At 39.9% G+C, this 25,054-nt stretch overlaps 2 protein-coding genes across 3 annotated transcripts in view; one reads left to right on the forward strand and one right to left on the reverse strand.

Moving 5' to 3' along the window:
• On the forward strand, positions 1 to 7,058 carry LOC118783246 (transcription regulator protein BACH1-like). Its single transcript, XM_036537010.1, has 5 exons — positions 1 to 243; positions 2,097 to 2,351; positions 3,183 to 4,451; positions 5,889 to 6,095; positions 6,417 to 7,058. Exons 2-5 carry the CDS (start codon positions 2,100 to 2,102, stop codon positions 6,882 to 6,884), a joined length of 2,196 nt encoding a protein of 731 aa, XP_036392903.1. The 5' UTR covers positions 1 to 243; positions 2,097 to 2,099; the 3' UTR covers positions 6,885 to 7,058.
• Positions 7,059 to 24,188: 17,130 nt separating this feature from the next.
• Positions 24,189 to 25,054, reverse strand: part of LOC118782725 (glutamate receptor ionotropic, kainate 1) — a 40,798-nt gene continuing 39,932 nt past the window's right edge. For both annotated transcript variants that reach the window (XM_036536237.1, XM_036536238.1), the window contains exon 16: positions 24,189 to 24,483. In XM_036536237.1, coding sequence (XP_036392130.1) covers positions 24,197 to 24,483 — 287 coding nt within the window. In that variant the 3' untranslated portion in view covers positions 24,189 to 24,196. The remainder of the gene's footprint in view (positions 24,484 to 25,054) is intronic.

Raw genomic sequence — 25,054 nt, forward strand, 5'->3', positions numbered from 1 at the left:
AAACGTATACGTCAATGCGAAGAAAGCTGCACTGGTCTGGGGTTGCATGAAAAAGAAGGGAGGGTGGAGTGGAATACGCTTTAATGTCACATGATCCAACTCTATATTATCCGTAGTGGTTTACGTTTAAATTAGCTGTATATTTTTTATACACATATGGAGCGAATTTGCAATGTCTGTGTTGACTGAACACGGGTCGGTGCCCTACAGTCGGAATTTCAACTCGTCGAGGTGAAATGACAGGTTCGTGCAACGTTTCATGTTTACTTTTGGGGGCTGAGGAGCGTAAAGTTTTTCTAGATTTCTGGGAAGCTTTGTTCAAAGCTGGGGAGCTAGCTAGTTATCAAGGGTAGCTTGTTAGCTGGGCAGCTGCAAAACTTTCAAGCTGTCAGACTGGGAGGTGGCATTTTCGAGAATTCTCGTTACGTTAGCCCTCTTTACGCACAGCGGGCGAAATTTAGCTAATCGCATCTCGAATGATAGCTTACATTGCATAGTGTAGCGCGATAGCTAGCAAACTATTTACTGGATCTAGCTGTGTAGCTGGCTGGCAGTATGACAATGAGTCTGAGTAAACTTGTAAACAGTTGACATGATTTCTTATTCAGCAAGATAGCTCATTTAGCTAACCAGCTGTGCGTAGGTGGACTCATATAAACATTGTAGCTAGCTATGATAGCTAAGTGCATTAGCTAGTGGTGACACTGCTGCATGTTGCAAACAAATCTCGACCCACTTCCCCTGCTTGGCAGCAGAATGTAACTAACTAACATATCGATCTAACAAGCTAGTTCACTTAATGTGCCATTACTTCGCAAGGAATCGCTGGCAGGTTATATTGCTAGTTATAGCTATTCTATTTGAGTCTCTTGCGAAGAAAAAAAGCTTTCAGACAGAAACTAAAATGATTATTTGCTCATGTACAGTCACAAGTAATAGCTGCATTCGATTGCTGTATTCTATTCTATATCTGTATCCTAGCCAGCTAACAGTACGAATAACGACATTTTCTGCGTCGGTTCTCTGCTTGTCTGTCACTCTTTTCCATGCTAATCTTGATCAAAGTAAACATCCAGTGTATCTTTTCAGAATCTGAGCAAAGAGATGCATTTATCTACAAACACTGCGAGCCAGCGTGAACCAACTACTTACACAACAGAGAGCTAGTCTACGATTTTTACTCTGATAGACAGCTAGCTAGCTAGTTACACCAGTAACAGTCACAGCTTCTTTGCTAAAATAGCTAGATTAGCTGGTTAATAGACGTTCTTTCGAAGCTGTGTGCTGGAACGAATATGTATAAAAATGAGAACATGGAGAATGGGAAATGCTTGCACATCCTGTCAACAGAAGCGTGAGTCAGCAGGTCAAGGTATTGCTTAACCATGCGAGCCCTGACTTGACGCAAAAGCTAAGACTCTTTGGCAGAACAAGAGCTGCTTGCTCATGCTAAGACACGTACTGCTACCTTGACGGCAAAAACTGATACGTTAACATTCCATAACATTATTAGTAATATCAGTAGTAGTAGTAGATAAGTTGTAGTAGAAATATTTAAATGTTGTCATTAATGAAGTTTTAATATTATTGTAATGCACACTCGTAAAATGAGATTTATTGCATATTTCCCGCCGAGGAGTCGACTTCTCAATGGTCCTTCTAAGGTTCACTGTTTCCGAAATGTAAACCACACAAGGACCTTACTGCTGAGACAGTCTGGTTTTATTTTCGTGTTTTAGGTAGAGGAAGTAGGAGTTATGAGTTTCGCTTTATATATAAAATACTGCTAGATAGGAGCTAACTCAAACTCAGCCAATTCCAGATTGTTAGCTGTTTCTGTACCTGATCTCAGCTAAATACACCCCATTATTATGTGCAAGCGAGAGCTGGAACACGTATGTCAAGATCAGACAGAATACACTGTTAAATGGTTATGGCACATTCTATTGCAGTAACAATGTGGCGTGCATAAACAAAGTGAAGATGGTTTAATTGGGTCATTACGCTCAACAGAATCAATTAGGCAGCGCTTTCCTTACATTTTAAAATGGCACGTGCAATAATATGCACCCACCCACTTGTCTTGTTTCCCGCAGTGTATGCCCCGCATCATGTCTTTCGAGAGCCCAAGGACTTCAGTGTTTACGTTCCAGTCCTCGGTGCACAGCTCACATGTGCTCCGCTGTCTGGACGAGCAGAGGCAGAACGACGTTCTGTGTGACGTGACGGTGGTGGTGGAGAACAAGAGCTATCGCGCCCACCGCTCCGTGCTGGCCTCCTGCAGCGACTACTTCCACAACAGAGTCACCAGCCATGCCGGCCAAGGTCTGGTCATTACACTGCCTGACGAGGTATGGAGACCTGCCCCTGGGTGGAAAAAACAGTTTTAGTGCTGAGTGGAACTAAAAAATAATAAACATAATCTATTTTTTTAATATGATGTTTATTGCAAGTATACATAACGCTGATTTATTGCAAGTTGTTAGTTGATATATAGGTAGGCATTTTGTATGCATGGAGTGTAATAAAATAACTACAGTATACGTGTATACAAAACTATAAAATTCAAAAGGATTCCTTTTGTTCTCCAAAAATTTTATGTGTAGTTGTATCCGTATGGCGATTGCATGTGAATTTAATATTCATTAAATTTTGTTTTTTATGTATTATATTCATTATTTCTGGGAAAGTTGTTTTCTGGAAAAAGCCATAGGAAGATTTAGGAGAAATATACGCATTGTTTTTTAAGAGACATACTGTACTTCAGATACACTAAGTCAGTGGCCCTTGCCCCTCAAATTTATGAACATCTTGCACACCCAGTCCAGCGCTTTCTTTATTATTCATTGTGGGCCAAGCCCAGGTACTTCTAGTGTTTTCTGAGTCACACTTTACACACTTGAGCATATTTATGCTGTTAGAAAGACCTTCAACAATGGTTTTGCTATTTATTAATGATGACTTATTTGAAGATGTTAAAAGTAAGCAAGTAGTAAATATTTAATATTTACCCACTGTCTGTAAAACTAAGTCTACCACACAGCTACTGCTCTCTGACTTTATAATAAATAATAGAATAAGTCAAACTTGGGTAGGTAGCAGTGAACTTATGAAATGTTTTTAAGTGTGACAGTTTACTGTATGAAGACTTTGCTGTTTTTTGTTTGTTTCCGTTTTTCTAGGTGACAGCAGAAGGGTTTGATGCACTGCTCCAGTTTGCCTACACTGCAAAACTCTTCTTTACCAAAGAAAACATTCTGGAGATACACAACTGTGCAACCGTTTTGGGCTTTCACAACTTGGAAAAAGCCTGCTTCGACTTCCTCATCCCAAAGTTCTTTGACAGCGGCAAAAGGCTACATGAAATCCAGCGAAAGGTGTGCTGCAAGACTAAGTGCTGTAAGCAGAAATCCCCGCGGGCAAACCCCCGCAGTAATTTAGACGAGGCTGAAAATGGAGAGGATCACAGTGGTGCCAAATCGCCGGACGCCACTCTGAGGAAGAATCGTGATGAGACGCAATGCCCAAGTGCCAAAGTCACATCAGAACTAACTGAGGCCTGTGGCCCCAACTGTTTAGAAAAGGATGTGCAAACAGACTATTCCCTGCTTTGTCCAAAGTACCGCAAGTTCCAGATGGCTTATGGGAAGGACCGTTTCTGTTTGGAGGACTACGGCTCACAAATGTCCCCACTCTCCCCGGCACTAACCAGTGAAGGATGCGCCTCTCCCTGTGTGCCGTGCACCAGTAATGAAAACAATGACCCAAGCAGAAACCTCTGTGCCAGGCATGTGCCGGAAACGGGCAGCGTGTGTGAGAAAGAGGCCACCCCAGCAGCAACCTGTCTGCAGTGCTCGTCAGCCGCATCTGAAAATTCTAACGCCACTGGATTGGGAGGGACATCAGATTTAGGCTGCAGTCAACCTGTGGAGTTGCCAGTGGCTGCGTCTGATTGTTGTGCAGTGGGTCCCGTTGAAGCACATCCTCTGAACAGCAGTGTAGCAGCAGAGGGGGGTGAAGTCATGGGTCAGGCTGGGAATGAGGGGACAATGGACTTTGAGGCTTCGGATTCTGCCCTTTCTAGTCTGGTCCAAAAGGAGGGAGGGGGAGACAGGACCAGCGTGGAGAGGGAGGTGGCTGAGCACCTGGCTAAGGGGTTCTGGCCGGATCCGTGTCCGTCACAGGCAGAAACCTTTCTCCTGCATCCAGAGGGACAGTCTGTGCTGGGGAAGGCTACTGACTTCCACTGGCTGAAGCAGCTGGATTTGAGTTCCAGCACAGGGGATTGTCCCTTTTTGAGGGAGCTGGGGGAGGAGGTGCAGCTCCCTGAGTGTGAAGGGGTGTCTCAGCCAGAAAAGAGTCCCTACATTTCCTCCATCAACTCGGGGGATGACTCTGACTGTGACACAGAAGGGGACAGCGAAGCCTACAACATTGAGAGAGCTCGTGAGGTTAAGCTCCCATTTATGTCATACAAAATTTTAATTGCTGACTATAAAAATTGTACAGCTCATTTAATACTGAACACTTTTTGATCTTTAATGACACCAGCATTTGTAATTGAATATCTTTTCAGGATTAAAAGTTGGACAGGGCATAATCTGAAGTGTCTTCAAAGGCATAAATGTTTTGCCTGCAACATTTATTGTTGCCTCTAAAAACATTGGTGAGGACAATGTAGAGTTAATGAGGGGAGGCCAGCAAGGCCCAATTAATAAAAATGACCCAGTTAGAATAATGTAAATGTGTGCCAGCAATACTCTCTACAACCAACTCATGTATTTTTTTTCAGATTATATAAGGTGTTTTTACAATACCACCTGAGTCCCTTTTATATTTTTAATCATTGTAGCGAAGGACGGCTGGGTGGGGTGACTGCTTTCGCCCTTCACTACAATCATATAATCGTACAATCAATAATACAATTCAAGGTCTCTTTGATTGTCCAAAAACTTTGAATAGCTATTTATGTGGGAACACAAGCTGAAAGAAGGGACAGAAATAAGGCTGGAAGTTAGTACAGTTCCATAGTTCTTGAAAGTACACACTGTACTTCCTGGGGGTTATTTTCAATTACATATTTTTATTTTACAAAGAAAAAGTAATTGTCAAAGATGTGATTTTTTGGACAGGTTTTAGGTTTTGGACTTTTGGAACGACCTTAAACCAATGTGGATGCATTTTAAATAGATGACAAATCAAATGTGGGAATGAGGGAGTGAGTCAGTAGTCTCCTATGTTAGTGAACAGGGGAGCAACAGGTGGTCCTAGGCCAGTTTGGACTGTGTGCTTACATAAGGCTGCAAGAGGCCATCTGTGAAAAGCACTGTGCTGAGAACAATGATTACCAAAAACAGAGGAGTAATAGTTTGCCAGTGTTTACTCCTTGTTAATCATCTACAGCATACTGGAAAGGCCAGCGCTCTCAGAAGGGAATTAGACTGCACTTAAAGTAGAGTAAGCAAAAGTGTTGGCCAAAGTAGCAGACCAGTGATTGTTCCAGACTTTACAAGAAGTGTGTAGATCATTGACAGAGTGCGATATTCATTGAGCAATGCACTGTAACACATTGCTGTCAGGTTACACTGCTAGCACAACTGCCCATATATTGTGTCTTTATTATTGTAATGCATAAACGTCATCAACCATAAAACCAGCTGTGTCAGATGAGGATTGCATTGATAATATTCTTACTATCAGTCTCTAATTAGTGTTCTCAATGAATACTGTGGTGTGGAGACCAACTAAGTGTGACTTTTGGCCCAACAGATAGCTACAGCCTAGTGAACATGCTGGATTATATTTAGTGATCATCAGGTGGGTAAAAGCCATGATACAAGCCAGCAGAAAAGAGACCAAGGTGCCAACTGCTCTGCCTTCCTCCGCAGGTACAGCTGCCCTTCCCAGTGGAGCAGATCTCGTCTCTGAGCCGGAACGACTTCCAGCACACGCTGCGGCTGCATAACCTGACCCGAGAGCAGCTGGACTTCGTACACGACGTGAGGCGGCGTAGCAAGAACCGCATCGCCGCCCGCCGCTGCCGCAAGAGGAAACTGGACTGCATCCTCAACCTGGAGTGTGAGATCGACAAGCTGGTGCGCGCCAGAACGTTGTTTATTTTTGCTTATTTGGCATCCAGTTTTCTTTGGTACATTTACATTTGCATTTATTCATTTGGCAGATGCTTCTATCCAAAGTGACTTACAAGTGAGACAGAGTACATCTGTGTCCATCCTCAGCATCCAATTTAGATTTTGGTTAAAGAGTTAAGAGGCAGACTTGTACTATAACTCATGATTCATGAAACTGGCTATTCAGTGGGGACGGGAAGTGTCTAAGGATGGCTGTGCTGTCCTTTTGAGGCTGAGATGTTACTGATGTTGTGCTTGGTGTGTTTTGCTCCTTTGGCCCTGCAGAAGAGTGAGAAGGAGAAACTGATGCAGGAGCAGAACCAGCTGAAACTTCGCAAGGGGGAGACCCTGCAGAGCCTGACAGCGCTATGTCACAAGGTCTGCAGCGAGGCCACGCTGTCACCAGACCAGCTGGAGTTCCTGGCCAAGTTCTCCTCACCAGACTGCCCCGCATCAGTGCTCATGACCCCCTCACCCTCTCCTAACCTCAGCATCCAGGACCAAGCCCCCCCCACGGGCGTCTCCATGGACGCCTGTCCTTCTGAGGATCCCTCCCCAGGTGAGACTCTCCCCACCCCGCAACCTGCTCTCCCTTCGGAGTCCTCCCCAGCTCCCCCTCTCCTGGAGACTGCAGACTGCCCCGCCACAGAGCTGTGTGACCCCTGTCCCATTGTGGATATTTCTCTTGACGTGAACAGCCAGTGCCCTGCACAGGAGGAGTCGAACACTACTCCACCCTTTATATTTGATTAAATGACATGTCTGCAAGTAATCCACTAATCAACATCATTTCAAACACTCAGCCCTAATTATACAGTACAGTGCATTTAGTGTTATTTTAAAATCATGTACATGCATATATATATATGTTTAATTGCATACACAGTATGAATATGCTTTTAATGTTGAAAATGCAATTCCTTTACATCCACAGCACTTAGAAGTACCTACATGCATATTTTCTTTGCAGGTGCCTTTTTGATTTACAGTTTTAATTATCGATTTTAATTTGTCTTATTTTATTGTGTATGACACAAATGTTATCTGTTATTCACAATGAAATTGTGGTCACTTAACATTCAAATCTGAGCATTCAGCTTGTTGGGATTCTCACATCTCATACCATGTTGTCAATACACTGCTCCATATGCAAAATGTCAACACGTACCTCAGAAAGAGAAACTACCTACCAGGTGACAAGGCCTAGTGTGGTCTGAAACAGTCTACATATAGTAATTTGTGCTGTCCATTAAGTTACAAAGTTCAAATATTAACAGGATTCCAGAAAACGCCAGGTACAAATTTGAACGACATCCATCTTCAGGAATTCTACACCTGTTCAAGTGGTGACTTGGTGGGCCTTTGCTTACCATTCAACACCAAATTATGTCAGGACAATTGCGTAATTGTTCAGCCTAATTGTCTTAAGTTTCCCTTACCAGCCTATCTTTAAATGTGTTGTCTAATGTGGGTGTGTGATTCTTTAGAGTGACTGCCATGTTCACTCTGTCACAGAGGCACCTGTTAACTGCTCAAGGAACTGCTGTAAGCAGAGAATGTGTATAAAGTTTTTATGCATGCACAAAATGTATGATATGAATGTACATGTTCCTACAATATATTCAGATTCATGAAGTTAACATTTACAAAGACAACTAAAAAGCTTGTGTAAGCTGTGTAATGGCATTAACATTGTATAGATTTTTTGAGCAATTTCTCTAAAATCAAGATTTTTCAGATTCCTGATCAATGAATTAGCATGACAGGTCACATGGTGCTGCTTCAAATCTGTTTTCTTCTTCACAGAATATTTGCTTAAGATTTAATTTCTTATGTCGTCCAGTGCAGTTAGTGTTCATCATTTCATATGCACAGTTTCAGTACATTTAAGATGAAAAATTGTATTGATGCAATATTTAACTGCCCCTGTGTTCATGTACCATTCAAATGATTGAGAATTATAGGGGAAGTCTTTTTTGCAGATTTCTCACGTAACTTTAATTTTAGAAATTATTCTTTTATGCAGGATATTTACTGAAGCAATCCAGGCTAAGTACCTTGCTTAAGGGCACAACAGTGGTATCACACTTTGGATTTGACCCTGCAACCTGCTACATACATGTCTCGCCCCACAATGCTCATATGATCCCTTACCTACCCTTCGTTATGTAGCTTTAACATCCGTGTACACTACACAGAGTCTACAAGTTGACTTATGTTGGATTGCTGAGTGAGGGCACTTTAATGGTTAGGATCATGTGGCAGAAAGCCACGGAGAGATAATGGGGAGGTGCGGTATGTCTAACAGTGTTTTTGCAGCGCAAACCTTTCTGTTATGGTATAGTGGATAGTTGAGTGGCCATTGTAAATGTGAGCCATTTACCAGTGCCATACTATATGTGATTAAGACCTTCCTTTTTTGGAAATTTACAGGGAGGTGTAATTGAGAGGACAAATATTGTTACCCTTGTATGAAAATCAGACCTGTGTAGACATGTTTTGTAGTATTATTTTGCTCTTGCACTTTTATCCAACTGTATGTGTCCAAATTACCCCTTTACTGTATCTGTTCTGTTTTTGTCTGTGTCCTTTAAGTGTAAAGGCATTTTGCAATTTAGCAGGGAATAACAGTGCTCTTCCAACTTGTGACAAAGAATGTTTTTTTTTTTTTAAGAGTGAACATGCAATCAGTTATTAATGTTTTTAAATTTTTGAGGTCTCAAGTATCTAAACAGATATTCTGAAAACATAAAAAATGATTACTGGCCAATAAGGATGCCAGTTCTTGCCTGGAGAAAGCATTCGTGCAGGTTCTTATGGGAGTTCACTTGAGGTGAAATGTTTGCACACACATTGTGGTAAAAGAGAGAGAAAAAGACTGCTATGCTTTCCCCAGTACGACCATATGGGGGCAGTCTAACACTAGTCCTCTCTCTCCTGTTGAATGGAACATTGAATGAGACCATGTGGGAGATAGAATGCCTATGTATTACCATAAATTCCTGATCAGACTTAGGCCTGTTGATGGGTGAGAGAAAATGTATTCATACCCTTAGCAAATGATGAATTCACAGAGGAAATACGTGTGCAATTAGTTTTTTTGCTCACACAAATAAATGATTCATTTAAATTTTAAAAATGAATGTGCTGTCAGACATTTTTATCCAGTGAAACTTGTAAGGCCTACATTGGGATTCTGTACAGTGCATGTTCCATTGCAGAGGTTTTACAGAACCTGTTTGGAGTAGGTACCTTTCAGTAATTTCAAAGAAGCCTTCTGCTTTGGGTTCAAACCTGCAGCTGTTTGAGCTGTGAGACATTAAGAAGACAGGGAAATAAAACTGGCAACCTCTGGTGATATACTGCAAGTGCTACACAGGATGTGACCACTTCCAGGGAGTTTGTAACTTGTTTACCTTCAAAAGCAACTTAAAGTGGTGATGTTGTTATGTTCATGTATTGTTGCATTTCACAGAGACTCTGATTGCATTCTTACTAACTGGATGCAGAATAGTGAATGAACAATCCTTTCAGTGCTGTAGGTAAAATAGTGTTTTCAAATAAGATCTGTGGACTGTGAGCATCACATATTATTTTCATTTTTTGGTGTTGTAGCAGCAAAAGAATGAAGTATGTTTAATGCCATGGGTGGCTGAATTATTACACTATGTTTCTCACATTAACATATTTTGATGTTTTTTTTTTTACATTTAAGTATTTAATTTTATAATTTGTTGCAAGGTGCTGGAGTAAAAACTCAAAACCACTCATTGCCGTAAAGAAATGAAACCACGATGCAAAAGGATATGATGAATAGCTGTATAGCAACATGCACTGGGGGTTACGTAGGTAATAACATAGTGAAGGTGCTTTTTGAGGATGTGTTCTGCTGGATGGTACATAAATGTCTATTCAATAAATTGCCAGACTCAACAGATGCAGCAGTCATTGGTTTAATTAGACCTAAAGATGTGACTAAATGCTGCTGGCTCATTGTCAAGATGGGATGCCATCTTCTGTTGTACGCAGTTGCCGAAACAAAATCGCATTGGGATTACCATTATTAATGACCAATCAGCTCGGGCTGTGAAGCGACTTGTGTGGTTTATTGAGCTGAGATAGGCTAAAACATCACAGGCTGTCTGGGGATATTTCTTTCCGCTTTTAAAGGAAGAAAAAGTGCCTCCATGCCTAATTTAACTTTCAATCTGTTGTCTCAATCTGTTCCACTTTTGGCCATTTTCTCACACACTCTTAGGATTTTTGAATATTGGAAGAAAATGGAGAACATTGCCTCACCAGGCCTGTGAATCTTGGCAAGTATGACAAGGTGGAAAAGATGGATCTGATTGTAAAAATCACCTAATCACTATATAGAAAATTTATTTAACACTCCCATTGTTCTAAGATGTAGTCTGTAAACCACAGTTCCAGTTTAAGTAATTAGAAAATCATGTGTTTGTATCCCCTTTCACAGAAAGCAACCATCTGCAATATGAGAAATGTGGACTGGGGTTGCTATGGCTCTGTATCAACATTCTAACAATTGTGTAAAAAATTAAGTGTACTACAGGAGTACTTCTAGAGTGAGGAATAATCAACCTGTTGTAATGAAATGGTGGATAAATTACTTCTCCAGTAAGATTGTTTAAAAGTGGATTTCGTTTGTGCAAATACACTTGTAAGAAAGTAAGTCACATGTGTGATGTGAGGCACTTGCTGTGGAGTACTAGTGGTGCCTGTTTTTTGTTTTTTGCTGATCAGGTGAGTACCAATAAATATGTGGTAATGATGACGTTAACTGGTCCATTTAATTATCACTTTGTGAAAGGGAACTCAGGACTGCATTACCATTCCTGTATATTCATATACATATTCTTGTATCATTTATTTAGTTTCATTGTGAATAATGATTCATAATACATAATGTATAAGACATTGGCTTTCAAACCATTTACTTCAATTGAAATGCATATATTTCCCCCTAATCATCTTCCTTTGCTGTGTCCACCATCCTCACTCGAATGGCGACTACTGTAAATTGTGGGACGGCGACTGTAGAGCGTTTCAGGACGGGATATTTAAGCTGTCGTCACAGTCGTGTGTGTGTGTTGCCTGATGTACTGTCACGACATCATTGCATCACTGTTGACCTTATGAAGATTCATCACCACCTGTTCCTGCCCAGGCTCCTGCTGACCGGTATGGTGAAAGTAATGTGTAGGTGCAGTAGAATCAAAGTCCAAACATTGAAGGCAGATTTTTTTTCATTGTTAAAATTATTGCTGCAATCACTGTCAATAGTTTTCATTTCAATTTGGTTTGCCATGTTAACACAGCTTTCGAGGTAAACATGGGTCTTGAACCCTGCAGCCTTCAAAACCTTATATAATAAAATTGTTTTTTTATATCAGGTTTTTTTTTTGTTGCTTCCTGACAAAACATCTAAAGAGGAAAAACAAACTGGTCCAAAAGTGAGAAAAGAACAGGTCAGGGTTGCTTCTTTGCAAGCTAGGGGAATATGAAACGAGGGGTCTGGTCAATACTACCAAGATTGCTCAGAGGATTTTATAGTGAAATTTTACTGGACTCCTCAACCGAGTGAAAATTGCTGATTACTATCGAGGGAAGCAGCTGTCGCCCATTGCATGGAGCAAAGCGACCATCCTGTCGGTACAGCCCAACATCTCTCAGCCTCAAAAGCCATGCTAATATTAGCATTATGTAATGTACGCAGTTTAGTATCCTTGACCGTGCACAATTAGGTGTCTGCATGGCAGTTGCAACCCTGATATGATGCTGGATATTGATACGATACAGCCACGTAAAAAAAAAAAAAAAGATTATCACCCCCATAAAACACACACACAGGAAGAGAAAGTTGATTGGTAGAGGAAGCAGCTGTGCAGTATGCCGAGGTCAGCAGGGCCCTAATCCGCGGCCTCATTCATACGGGATTAAAGACCCGCGCCGAGTTTTGATTAAGAAAGCAGGGTTAGAAGATTAAAAGACCTGCAAAACAAAATGAAAGCAGTTTTAAGCCCAATCCCGGAATTCATCAGAACGCCAAAAACCTCAGACTGTCATTACAACGTGAGATTAATGCAAAGCCTCTTTTAACCCTTCTCTGCTTTTCCATGTCCTCTCTGACTGCGCGGGCTTCGCTCTGTGGACTCATGGAAGTCTGAGCCATCTTCCAATTTTTTTTTTCTTTTTTTTTTTTATCAGGTTGTGACTGTCGCTGAAACTCAAAGTTCATTACTGATTCAGCGATAACAGATGCTGTCCGACAACCAATAGTCTAAAATCTACAGGGATTCCATGTGGCCTCCACTTAATTGCATACCATTCCGACATTCACTCTCATCCTCTGTCTCTTGCTCTTCCTCTCTATCTCTGTTTCTGATTGTCACTTACTTTTAATATGTACTGTATATGTGTGGTCATCTCTAGGATCTAAAAAATGAAATCCTACATTTCAAGTGTGCATATGAAAAAGTAAGTAACATATGAAAAACAGCTGTCTTATGTAAAAAAAAAAAAAACAAAAATTCTTGCAGCAAACTCCACAATAATCCAGAGAATCCTGAGGATGAAGATGCAAATGTTAAATACAATTTAATCAATATATTATGCATACTAATGTATGGTTGCTAGTAAAATGGTCTTTTTTGATCAAATGTAGAATTATCATTTTTGGCCAATTGCAGCATTGCTAATTAAGGAGAATTATTGGATCAGATATTGCATTCATTTTGTTTTTGTTAGACAAGTTTTGTATTTGTATTATTTTTACACCTCAGATCACATCTCTCTGACCTTAATTCCAGAGAATGTTTACAAGATCATCTTATATTAAATCTCCACTATCTCATTATTGCACCACCTGAATTTTAAGAGAAAATGAGAAGCCTTTACAAGTTTGGCAAAAATAATGTACAATTAATAGGAAGGTGCAGAATTATTTACCTTGCTGATATAGTACAAGAAGAAATATGGCATCTTTCTGCTTTATTTCTCCAGACTGTGTCTTGTATTTTGGGGCCTCAGTACACTAGTCCAGGGTCTTCATTCTCTCTCTCTCTCTCTCTCTCTCTCTCTCTCTCTTTTTCTCTCCCTCTCTTTCTTTCTTTCTTGCTGCCTCTGAATGCCCAAAAGCTATGCAGCTTCTGTATGAAACTCCCTCCTGTTCAATAATATTCATGACAGGCCGGAAGGGGTTGAGGTCAGGACTCAAGTAATGAATAAGAAATTAGGATTATGGGGGAAAACATCTGTGATGGTCTCACCAGGTCTCACCACCTCACAAGGGAGAGTCTCTGTGCCAGACCAACCTGGAATGCATCAGCCCATTTTTGAGAAAGGAATCTCTGTCTTTCCGTGAATATGATTGGTTGTCTGTGACTGCCCGCCTCAGCGGTCAACATGTGCTGTTAGTTCATAGATCAGAGTAGCTTCTGTCTGCAGCAAGGTGTGCAATCGCAGCTGCTCTTTAGCATGCACGGACAATCACTGCCTTTAATATATTTGGTACTTTCAGCTATCATTTGTGGATATATGTCTTCATGTTGCCATTTTGGATGGAGGAAGCTATAACTTGTAAGCCCTAAAGTGCCATGAACCAGGAGAAGTGGCAGCAAAACTGCTGCTGAAACATCTGTCCCACCTCTCACACCCCATGCCTAGAGGGTTTGAATAAGGTATTAATTCCACATAAACAGGTTCCACTGACTGTGTTTGTCAGTATATCATTTGTATTAGAGACAGATGAATGTAATTTGGCATACACAATTGGGAATAAATTTATCTGGCAGGTGAAGAAAACACCTGTTGTCTTGGGCTTGGGTTGTCTCTCCTCAGAGAAGAAATTTGTTTAAGTCAAACTTTTTAGCTTTCCAGACATTTCGTACACTTTGGAGCTTGCTCCAAGCCTAAAGCATGTCTCATTGTTAGGCTGGTGTACTTGTACCTCTGCTGGTCTGATTCTGTCTGCCCCAATCTGATTTGCAGGCAGGCCTGAGGGCTTGAGAGCTCTGCATCAGAGAGATGCATATTCTGTGTGCCAATGAGCCTGAGATGACAAGAGGAACCTCTCCTGAAAACCAGTATCTGTCACTGTGACATTGTCTATGTCACTGGCTGACACAACAGCCAGCATGCAGTGCGGCGAAAGTGCCATTATTTGTTAAGCTGTCCCAGAAGATTATGGGCAGCGCTCTGGAGTTGATCATAGAGGTAATGCATAGAATGGGGACTGTATCCCATTGACAGGATTATGGAGCCAAGACCATAATACTTTAATCTTCCAGCAAAATGAGTGGACAGTGGACATGGTAGACCATGGCAAGTTGCGTGAGACTTGCTGTAGCCCACTGGTCAGCAACATGGTCAGATCATCCCAAGGGAACGAAAGAACAGTACTGTTTAAGTACAGCTGAAGACACCTGACCGCCTTCACGTTTTCCTTCTCATTCATCAGATATTTCTCTGTAGTATGTTCAGAAAAAGAGGCATTTCTTTTTTCAGACACTACCTGTTCATTTTGCATCATTGACAAATTACTGCTATAATGACTATGACATTTTTACATCACGCTTCAAAATAATTATGTTAGAAAGTAATTATGTTAAAATAATTGTGTTAAAACTACATCAGTGAATTGTATTAATAAGCGTTAAAGCCCTGCTGCAGTGGTATTTTAGCCAAGTGATATTTCAAAAGGAAGACTGATTGACTCAGGGTTCATGCTTGGTTTCTAATGTGAACATATGAGGAACATGAGGCTTTGCTACCTGCCGTGTCCTCCTAGCTTCACAGTGTCTGGTGCCCTGTGTTATTGATTCTTTACTTTCAAGTACACAAAGCTTTTAAATTGAGATATAAGGCTCCCAAGTCGGAGCAGGCAGTAAGTTACTCATCTGGAGTGCAGCTCTACAGGTCGGGTTCGAAACAAGCCACACCGCCTGCCAAAAAATTCAGTGACTCTACAGTCTACAGTGATGAGACTGGCCTCATTTTGTCAGGGTAAGGTGATATGCTAGAGTTTCCTCATATATCACATCTTACAGGCACCCTGCTATTGGCCAGGCACCTGTAAGTTGCTTGGATGAAGTCGCCGCAGTAGCACATATCCTCCAGTTCCTAACCTCCAATATATGCCTGCTTCACTGTGGTGCAATTTAACCGGTTGTCAGTACTTCGGCTCCCTAGCTGTTGTCTTTGTGTTTCTCCCTGTCTGTCAGTGTCGCCCATGCGCTTTTGTTCACAGATCCCATGTGTTGCTGCCCTGCCCCGCTCTCCGCCCTGTCCCCGCCCACCTGATTTCCTGACCGTCTCCACCTGCCTGCCTGCCTGCCTGCCTGCCCACCTGCATTCCATTTCCTCGTTGGCCCTGCTTTTATCTACCCTGCTCTTGTTGCCAGTTTGTCTCAGTTTTTGTCTGTCTCGTACCTGCCTGATTACTCGTGCTGTTCCTATGCTGACTTCTGCCTGACATCCAACTTCATCCCTGCCTGCCGCCCTGCCTTGGTTGACTGTTCTGCCTGCCTGCCTGATTTGACCCAGGCTGCTCCTGTTTTTGATCCCTGCTCCTCCTCGGACTGCCTTTCTGGTTATTGACCCTGCCTGTTCTGCCATATGTACCTGCCCTGCGATTTCCCATTCCAATAAAGCATCTTGGAACCTGAGTACTCCTGGTCTGCATGTGAGTCCGTGCCCGTGCCCTGACACTGGTAAACAGTACAGACATAATGTGAGGACATGGAACACCAAGCTAAATAATGTGAATTTCAGACTTAATGTGAATATAAAGCACTATATAACAACTATATATTCTTAACTAGCTGTTCTGTTGCCAGACTACAATGCAATCAAATAACATGGTTCAAACTTGAGAAAGCAGTTTTCAAACCACAACCAAAAGATCCAAAAGAAAATTCTGTCAGGAGGAATTATCAAAAATCCCTTCTCAAAACTTCACTACAGGAGACCTCTTGGTGGTGTAATTCATGTCAGAAGAGGATTTGCAGGGAGGTTTACAATTTTTTTTTTTAACAGGAGGATTTTGCTGACTACAGGGGTGTGAATAAATATGACATGTTTCCTAGAGTAAAACCTGTTTTCCAATTAACTCATGGGTATGGGATACTGTGAAGATATCTATCCATTCCTGCTTCCTGATCTCATTCATTTCTGACAGGTAGAAATCCAGCTCAATGTCATAACTCAATGAGTTTAGTCTATGCCCACAGTTTTATACAGTGAGATTATATAAATATTGGCCTTTTGCAGCATTTGCACTTCACTTGGGTAAATGCGATTAAGGATTAAGTGGCTTGTGAATTTGTAGCTGAACTGTAAATTTATTAATCACCTGAGTCCCCATGTCAATATGTCAATATAAGTATTACACATTCTCTTTATTTGTGCAAATTTGTGTAAACTGGATTTACAGCAATTATACAATAAATTGTGAAAAGAAAATATAAAAAAACAAGCTCTGAATTCATACAAGAGGAGTCCAATCCTTAAACATTAAACTGCATTCCACTATCTTGACTTCCTGTAATGTTAAATGCAAATAAACTGCTCACAGTATCATCATACTGACATGTTAAGCAGCAGTATGGCATACCTCTCAAAGGCATTTACTGGTGGGAAAGAGGTAATGAGTTTCACTCTATTTTCATTTCCCCAAGCTATTGACTTTACTTCGGTGGAAGTCCAACTCTATTAATGGGTCAAATGTGAAAGATTAATAGGCAGCAAGCACTGCCCTGGGAAGATGCTAGACACAAGGTTAAAGTGTAATGCTGTGTGACTTTTAGTTGTGAGACAGCACATTCATTCCACACTGATTATGGATGACCAAAGCGGCGATGCCTGAGGAAATAAATGATGGAAAAGTGAGAAGTGTGGTGAGACTGACGTCTTGAGGATGTTGAGTATTAGCCTTATCTTCCGTGCATTAATTCCGGTCTGCAGACTTGCCACATTCACCGCTACAGCTACGGTGTTGCTTTAGCTGGCCCTCCATTTATTTTGTCAACAAAAGTGCTGACATCAGCCCTCCTGATAAACAGATCGAAATCTGACTCGCATCAGAGGTGAATCACAGTGTGGACACCTCTGATTTATTTGAACATGATACAGATTGCACCCCCTGGCCATAGTTAATTTATGATACCGACTGCTTAGTTTGGAATGCAGGTCCCCAATGTGTGCATTCCAATATCTGTGAAATGGCAGTACCCATTTTATGCCTCTTCTGCTAATATGTACACACTTTAATTATGATGCTGGTGTATTATGATGCTGGTATATTTTCTTCCTCTATTGCCCAGTTACACTTATATACTTTTCTCTTCTATATAAGTTGAAAGCCAGCATGCATCATGATATCTACTGATATTAGTTTTCTACCTTTCAGGACAACATGAATATTGCATCACTGACAGACCAAGTGTACAAAATTCCATCAGATATTGTATTTGAGAACCATGGCTGGCTAGGTTTATACATTTTATGCATCAGCATTTTGTAAAGTTTTCCCTTCAGGGTACCTGTCTGTCTATACTTTAAACAAAAGATACCTTATTATGGCTTCATTTTGCATGGTCTGTGTGTTGGGGTGAGAGTTATTTTTTGGTTAAAAAGCACGTTGAAGCTGATGGTATTGTATAGCTGAGTGGACATGGATATCTAATCATTATTATTTCAGCTTCACAGGTTTCTGCTGTATGACAATGGCTTTGAAGTTGGGCACCCTTTCACCTCAGCTGAAGGTTCTCACATGAAAGGACTTCAGATTTTGCTAAGGTCAGTTAATCTTGAAAAAAACATCATGTTTTGTAGTTTTTTTTTTATTAGCTTATAATGGACCAGGGGCTTCACAGTTATGTTTCTTCTACCTCATTCTATATTTTTCTTGATGTTGATTCTTGGTGTTTTTTCTTGATGCAAAGTCAGCAATGTGCTGAACAATGTGTTTTAGAAGAAAATAATTCAAGTCCATAGATGATTCCCATGAAACTTAAGAGGACAGTGACAGAAGTGAGAGAGCCGGAACATTGGGCTCAAGTGACCCTCACTGTCTCTCCCATCTGTGTTACCTGGATGATGAGGCTATACATCTGTTATCAAATTGCTGTGATGAGATTACTGCCTGCAATTCCCACTGTTGTCCAAACTGAAAATTTCACATTGTGTGCTTTTCTGGGCAGGTCTGAAGATCAATTTAATTGTATGAAATTGATCCTCTTAATGGACATAAGGGATTTTGTTGACAAAGCCTAAACGCTAACCTGAAATGCTTCCTTTCCATCCTTCACACAGATGTGTTTTGTTTTTTCTAGGTGTTATCCCACTCCAGATGAATCATTCCAAACACCCCCACAAAATATATCACAAAGTCCTGCAAATTTAGATAAGCTCCAGACCTATGTGTGGGGAAGTGTTAATTCTTCACCGGTGCAGAGCAGATTATGCCAAAGGAAGCCAGATGCATCTTAAGCACAGAAAAGCAGGTTTATTTTGGAGTAAATGCACAGAGCTCCCTCATGGCAACACAAAATTGGAAGGATAGATTTCTCACGTGTGCAGCTGAGAAAAATTGCAGCGTCTGACTTTTTGTCCACATTGTCCGTTTGATCCGTTTTGTGTGTGAGTGACATTTGCAGGGATGAACTCTCTACTGATGGTTAAGATGTTTAATTAGAGTTAAGTTGATGATTACGAACTGACAGAAGTGAGAGGAGGAGTGAGTTGGCCACATGTGCATGAAAGCAGCCATATTTTTTGTGGCCTGTTTCTTATCATCAAGACAGTCATATCCGCGCTGAAAGTTTACCACATGGCAATGAACTCAAAGTGAGGCATTCAAAGTGAAGAAATATAAGTCCAAAATAATGAGAGGCCATTCAGCATCCCCGCAGCTTTTTATCCAGCCAACTGCTTTTGAAAATTAGACTGACTTTGCAAGCTCCATTCACGGGCCCTTGAGAATCCTTTCCCATTTTAAAAGTTTAAAATTATTCCAGATACAGAAATCTTTCCTGAAGGACATGGTGAACCTGCCTGGCCACAGACCGTGCTGAAAACCTGGCTACTGTACTCTAACTTCCATCTAAATGTATTAAGGTTACACGTTCTAAGCCTATGAGCTAGCTTGTTTACTTTGTTTGATTTGAATTTAAATGAACAAAATTAATTGAAAATTAAATTGAACTGTTTGAAGCCCACAGGCACGTACAAAAATGGTGTACTGACACCGGGATGTATTTGTAAGGTGTGTTAATATAAGACGTGAGAGACAAATCGTGTCAAATGGGAAAAAAAGAGATAATACTACTAAATAATAATAATCATGACAATAAATAATGGCAGAACTTCTCCCTAAATCCTCTGCCAAGATATTTATGTTTGTGTTGCAGTTTGGTTAATGTGCGTGCATAGTATTCACGATGCATCCTCTACTGTTTCATTTTAATTAAGTGTGACTTTTTCCTGTTTCACATGCACACAGCAAACTACATTTCTTGATAGACATCAAATTAGTCTCTTAGATGATTACCTGTGCTGTGCTATGGGGTTGTGTGTGATAGGCTCTCAGGTCATCCATGATTCTCACTCAAAGATGCTTGCAGCGTTAGAAGTGACATTTGCTCAATGAAAGAGAAATGTAATACATGTGAACATTTTATTGAAAGCAGTGGGAACAGCACTGGTAAAATGTATAAAAAATGCAGCCAATAGACAGGGAAACTGATTTCCTCTTTATTTGTTTTTTTATTTCCATTCAGAAAAACAAACACCCACTGTAGTTCACGCCGGCAGAAAGTTAAAACGATGTTCAAAAATGCAACATCCCAAAACCTGTATGTTCACAGGCTGTCTTATAAAAGAAAACAATTAAGATTTGCTTTTTCATAAAATATAAACTTGTACAAGAATATCCGAAGGACAAAAATCGAGTCTGAAAGCCAGTTCCCTCCTGTATGCAGACATTGTGCAATGGGATGTTCATTGCTCATGTCATGGTTTCTCTCCTTAGTATGCGCTTGGGATGGTACAGTAGATTGCTTGAAAGTCCAGCTCTCCCCTTGACTCTTGGCTTTTTCCTTATTGTTCTGTGACATGAAAGTGAGAAGCTCAGTTCCTCCATTACAGCACTAAAAGAAATACACTGTCAAAAAGAACAGAATGGCTTTAATGAGCATCAGCTACTGGGACAGTTTTACCATAACAGTTAATTTACCTTTTAAAATGGGCATAAAATATCAATAATCATAAAAAAAGATTAAGGTAATGATGATTTGGAAAAGAAAAGTAGGATGTACATGCACACTCTTAGGTAGTAAGTAAATGCTAACATCTATAACATGTTTAATTTTAATGTGTGAACATAAGGTTTGTTTTGTCTGTCCGGTAAATGTTGATGAGCTCTGTGTAAAAAAGCCCTTAGAAAGAGAAAATGTGTGGGAAAGATGAAAGGGAACTGCTGTTGCATTTATTCATCTTTTCCTCTGTGAATGCTGCATCTATAGACTTCTAACATTTGATGAGCACATGTGGAAGGCACTTTGCTACAAAGACATCTTTGCCCACTGTATTTGTATGGAGAGAGAAAACAATTCCAGGGACTTCATGAGAGCATATGTGTCTTTGTGCTCTGAGTGCACCAGGTTCTGTTTGTGTATTTATCTCATTATCTACGTATTGAATATATTGACGTCTTACACATTAAACTGAGAGGAAAGTCCATTTTTTTCCCTTTTCCTCAGAAGTCTCTGTGTGACACCACACCTTTCCTCATTTTATCTGTATATTCCACCAAGGTCACCTTGAGCTCCTATCTACAAGCCTCAAACACAACTATACTATACTTACTCAAATGTTGTATCGCCTGATGACTAATGACTCACCACTGAAAAGGAAGTGGAACCAGACCCTGTGAAGACCTCATAGGTGATTGATAGATGAGATCATAAACTCACTGCTCCGAGCAATGAAAAAATACTTCAGTTAGCTGAGTTTTTTGTTTTTGTTTTGGTTTTTTTTTTTATTTTGAAAGAACAGAGCAAGGACAAATGGTAAAGCTATTTTGTAAAACTGATCTGTAAAAATGAATTTCATTCAGATTGAAAGGATTCAGTTGTGTTCTCAGTTTTCTTTTTGGGGGGGTGTAAAGTATATATTTTTTTAATTTGATACAATTTTTTGGTACAATATATTTATAAATATACATTTATACATATTTATAAATAACACATTTGATAGTAAAATATGCTTGATAAAAATTACTACTTCATGAAGCTGTGAACCGCTTAAAACTACATGTAAACTAATACACAAAACTTAGTGCTTAGTGTTTGCTGTAGAATGGAATATGGTTTATCTCATGTTAAATGAGGTGCTGTCTACATCATAACCACATAATTTTTCAACCATGTAACACTGTGTACAATTCTGAATAAATTCTTCCAAATTTCTCAGAGGTTACAAGAAAATAATTTTCACCTTATTTCAAGTCATTTCACTTTTTACCACAAGCAATACTAAAGTGATTTCAGTGTCTATGGAGATTACAAATGGAATATATCCATTTAATATCTGATACGAATTTCCATCTAATAATTTGCATTACTCCATACATCTTACATATTCCAGGATATTTGCTTTTATCATCTTTGTCCTGAGGTTCTGGTATAAATTGAACAGCCTTTGTCAAATATACTGAAATTTATTTTAAATGTCAGGTTTTTTGGGGGGATGGTGGTGTGTGTGGAGGGGGATGTTGTTGGGGGGGGGGATTTATCATTGCAGTTCTGTTCCCTTGCATACCTAAAGGGATTTTCACTGCGTGTGACAGTCTCTTTGTCTTCTGGGAGCTTAAACCTTGGCCGTCTGAACGATTTTGCTAATCCAATTCACAATGATAACATTATTTATAACAGCTACTCTCATAGAAGTTTCAGACTTCCCGTCACCAAATGGGGGAAGGGTGATGCAGATAAATTTGGCTTTTCATTGAAGCGTGGCACAAAATACAAATGAATATAAAAGGGGGCTTTTAATGCATGATCGAGTCAGTTTTTCTATACTGTTCCACGGTAATTAAAGAGAGCTAAATCATCCTTATGAAATTCTGAACTGATCTGAGACTCAAGTAAAACAAAAATAGCTTTAGTATCAATTTGTATGCTCATGATGAACATTACAGGTTGTCTCTCACCTACACAACACCCTTCTTTATATTTTTTAATGCCAGAACCACAGTCTTCCGTGCCTGCTTTGAAGAAGACTCCATAAAGCAGGATAACCAGATACAGATTTTCTTTGTATTTTGTTTTTTTCCACCCCATCACACTCCCAGGTCATTCTGACACATTTCTGTTATTCAGAGGCATGTTTCTGCTAGCAAGATACCAGCATGAGGATGCTGAGCTTACTGCATTTCAGTGCACAGGGGTAACAATGCCATTATTACTAACTTAGACATACTAACATAGACAAGGACCAAAGACTGAATACAGAGGTACTGAAGAAAATACATTGCTGAAATGTATTTTGATCTTAGTTTTATCATTATGCCCTCACGGAAAACAGAGCGGGTGTGAAATTAGTTTTCCTCTCCTTCAAGGTGGTTTCTCGATGATTATGTGTTGTTGTTGATTGATTCTCTGGGCTGAGCATCTACATTGTAGATTCTGTGGAACCAAAAGGTGGGGTAGGTTTGGGTTGGTATTTCAGGGATGTGACCCCTTGGTAGGTTACAGATAAACCTTACACCATAACAACCACAACAACAGTGCAAAGCTCATTATTGCAGGCATCGCATCAGTTTTACCGGAGAAGTTTCCCACACACTAAATCCATTGATAATGTGGTTCCCGAGGTGGAATTGAAAGGATGCATTTGCTTGGATTTGAAAAGGCCTTGCATGCAGAACAAACAGAAAAATAAGCAGAAAAAATGCCATCATAACAAAAGGAGACAAACAAGATTTTAAAAAAGGTAAATAAAAAATAAAAACATGCACATAACTTGTCACATAACTTAAGACCCATTCAAAAACCATTCCAACACAATAATACACATGAAAAGAAACATGCATTTAGCATTGAAAATTTGACAAAAGCTGAAAAAAACCATATACACAAGCAAAGAGACTTGATGATCAAAGTCATGGTGTATTGCTTTGAAGTTCAGCTTTTACCTTTCACCAAAACAAAAGAAGTGCGCTAAATATGACATTGCAGCATACCAAATTCACATCTTGGGTGACTGAAGCTTCAAACATAGTAAATCAGGTGAATTCATAATATAATGTATTTCTTGGGGTGTGCATATAATTATCTTTAGATTTTCACATACATTTTTATGGATGCATGGGGGAATTATTTGTAAAAGCTACTGTTATTTCAATACCTGCATCACCTTTGAAGTCAAAATTCAATTATTTATTCCAGTATTTTCATCACCTCTTGAAATAAAATTATTAATTTTATTGATGATTTGAAGTATTCCTGCACATCCCATGTCAGTAGTTTTCACTGCATACCAACGGTGATTTGACAACATGGACAAATGTACACTATATACATTTGTATACAAAACATTTGTAGATAACATCTGAAATGTGAACAACAGCAAGGCTAAAACAGCCAAGATGGATCTTCTGAAAACGAAGCAACACTCTCTTATCGCTAATTTGATCAGAATGAATTAAAGTTCTTCTAAGAACCACATGTTCAAAATTAGTCATTACAATTATGATTAAAAGGGATTGCAGTCCTACAGTGCTAAGAATAAATTAAAAATTAGCTGTTATAACTATTGAACTATATGATTATACTAAGTTTCTACAGACTGATTACTTGTCTGATCATAGCCATGCAGTTCCTCACATTCAAATAAGAGTTTAAACATGTTCCTGACCCCATGTAGCAGTTTTATCTAAAATATAAATGCAATAAATGCAAATATATGTAATTGTATATGTGCTCTACAAAGTCGGCTTTATTCACATGATTTGAGGATTCATAAAGCCGTCACGCGATTCAGCCTCAGTACTTGTGCCATTCACACTGTCCCACACTCACCTGCTCAACGTCTGCGTTTTTCCTGGTTTTATATATAAACTCTCCAATGGCTACAAAGACAGACAGGACAAGTCCGGCTGCTAAAACAATGAAAATTCCTCCAATGTTCTCCACGCCCAAAGCGCTGGCCTCTTTACTGTCTTCTTCAGGACAACCGTTTCCTCTCCACCATTTTTCCTTCATCATGTGAAGCTTCCCCTCTTCCTGTAGCTGGAGAATTGCTATGGTCACTTTATCTCTGTAGGGTGATCCTGCAGAAGATATATATGGAAAACAAATTAGCAGAGGCAAAGTTTCAGCCCAATGGAAATGCACTTGCATGTTAAATTGGAATTGTGAAGTACAAATTACTGAAATATAGGTATAGATATGATTTTTTTTTTGTCAAAAGGCTGAAGAACCTACTTCACACTATACTAAATATGGACAAGTGAGCCAGGTATTAAGTTCCATTGTGGCAGTAAATTAGACTTTACCCAGGGTGTCACTGTCTCGTTCAGGCTTGTGCAAATGACCCAGAGTCTAAGGGACTGTTTTAGATTGACAGCTGAGGAAAGTTTGGTTAACTTGGTTCTTTCCCTTGACGGTGCCACACAAAGTTGCACCACAAACAGAATTTTGTCATCCCCGTTCAAAGGTCACGCCTGGTCATATCAGTTACATTTCACAGATTGAGCCGATCTGTGGTAGTATTAAGAAAATCTAATGTCAAAAACATAAAAGTTGACTATCACATCCAGTTATCATAGAGCGGCAAAAAATGCAAAACTTTACCTTTCTGCTACTGTGTATGCATGTCAGTGTAGGTGTACTGGTTTGAGC

Source organism: Megalops cyprinoides, chromosome 9 (genome assembly GCF_013368585.1).
Source record: "Megalops cyprinoides isolate fMegCyp1 chromosome 9, fMegCyp1.pri, whole genome shotgun sequence".
In the NCBI taxonomy this organism is placed as follows: Eukaryota; Metazoa; Chordata; class Actinopteri; order Elopiformes; family Megalopidae; genus Megalops; species Megalops cyprinoides.

Coding starts and splice junctions, on each gene's coding strand:
- LOC118783246 (XM_036537010.1), top strand. CDS start 2,100: ATGCCCCGCATCATGTCTTTCGAGAGCCCAAGGACTTCAGTGTTTACG. Junction 4,452..5,888: donor ACATTGAGAGAGCTCGTGAG/GTTAAGCTCCCA, acceptor CTTCCTCCGCAG/GTACAGCTGCCCTTCCCAGT. Junction 6,096..6,416: donor AGTGTGAGATCGACAAGCTG/GTGCGCGCCAGA, acceptor TTGGCCCTGCAG/AAGAGTGAGAAGGAGAAACT.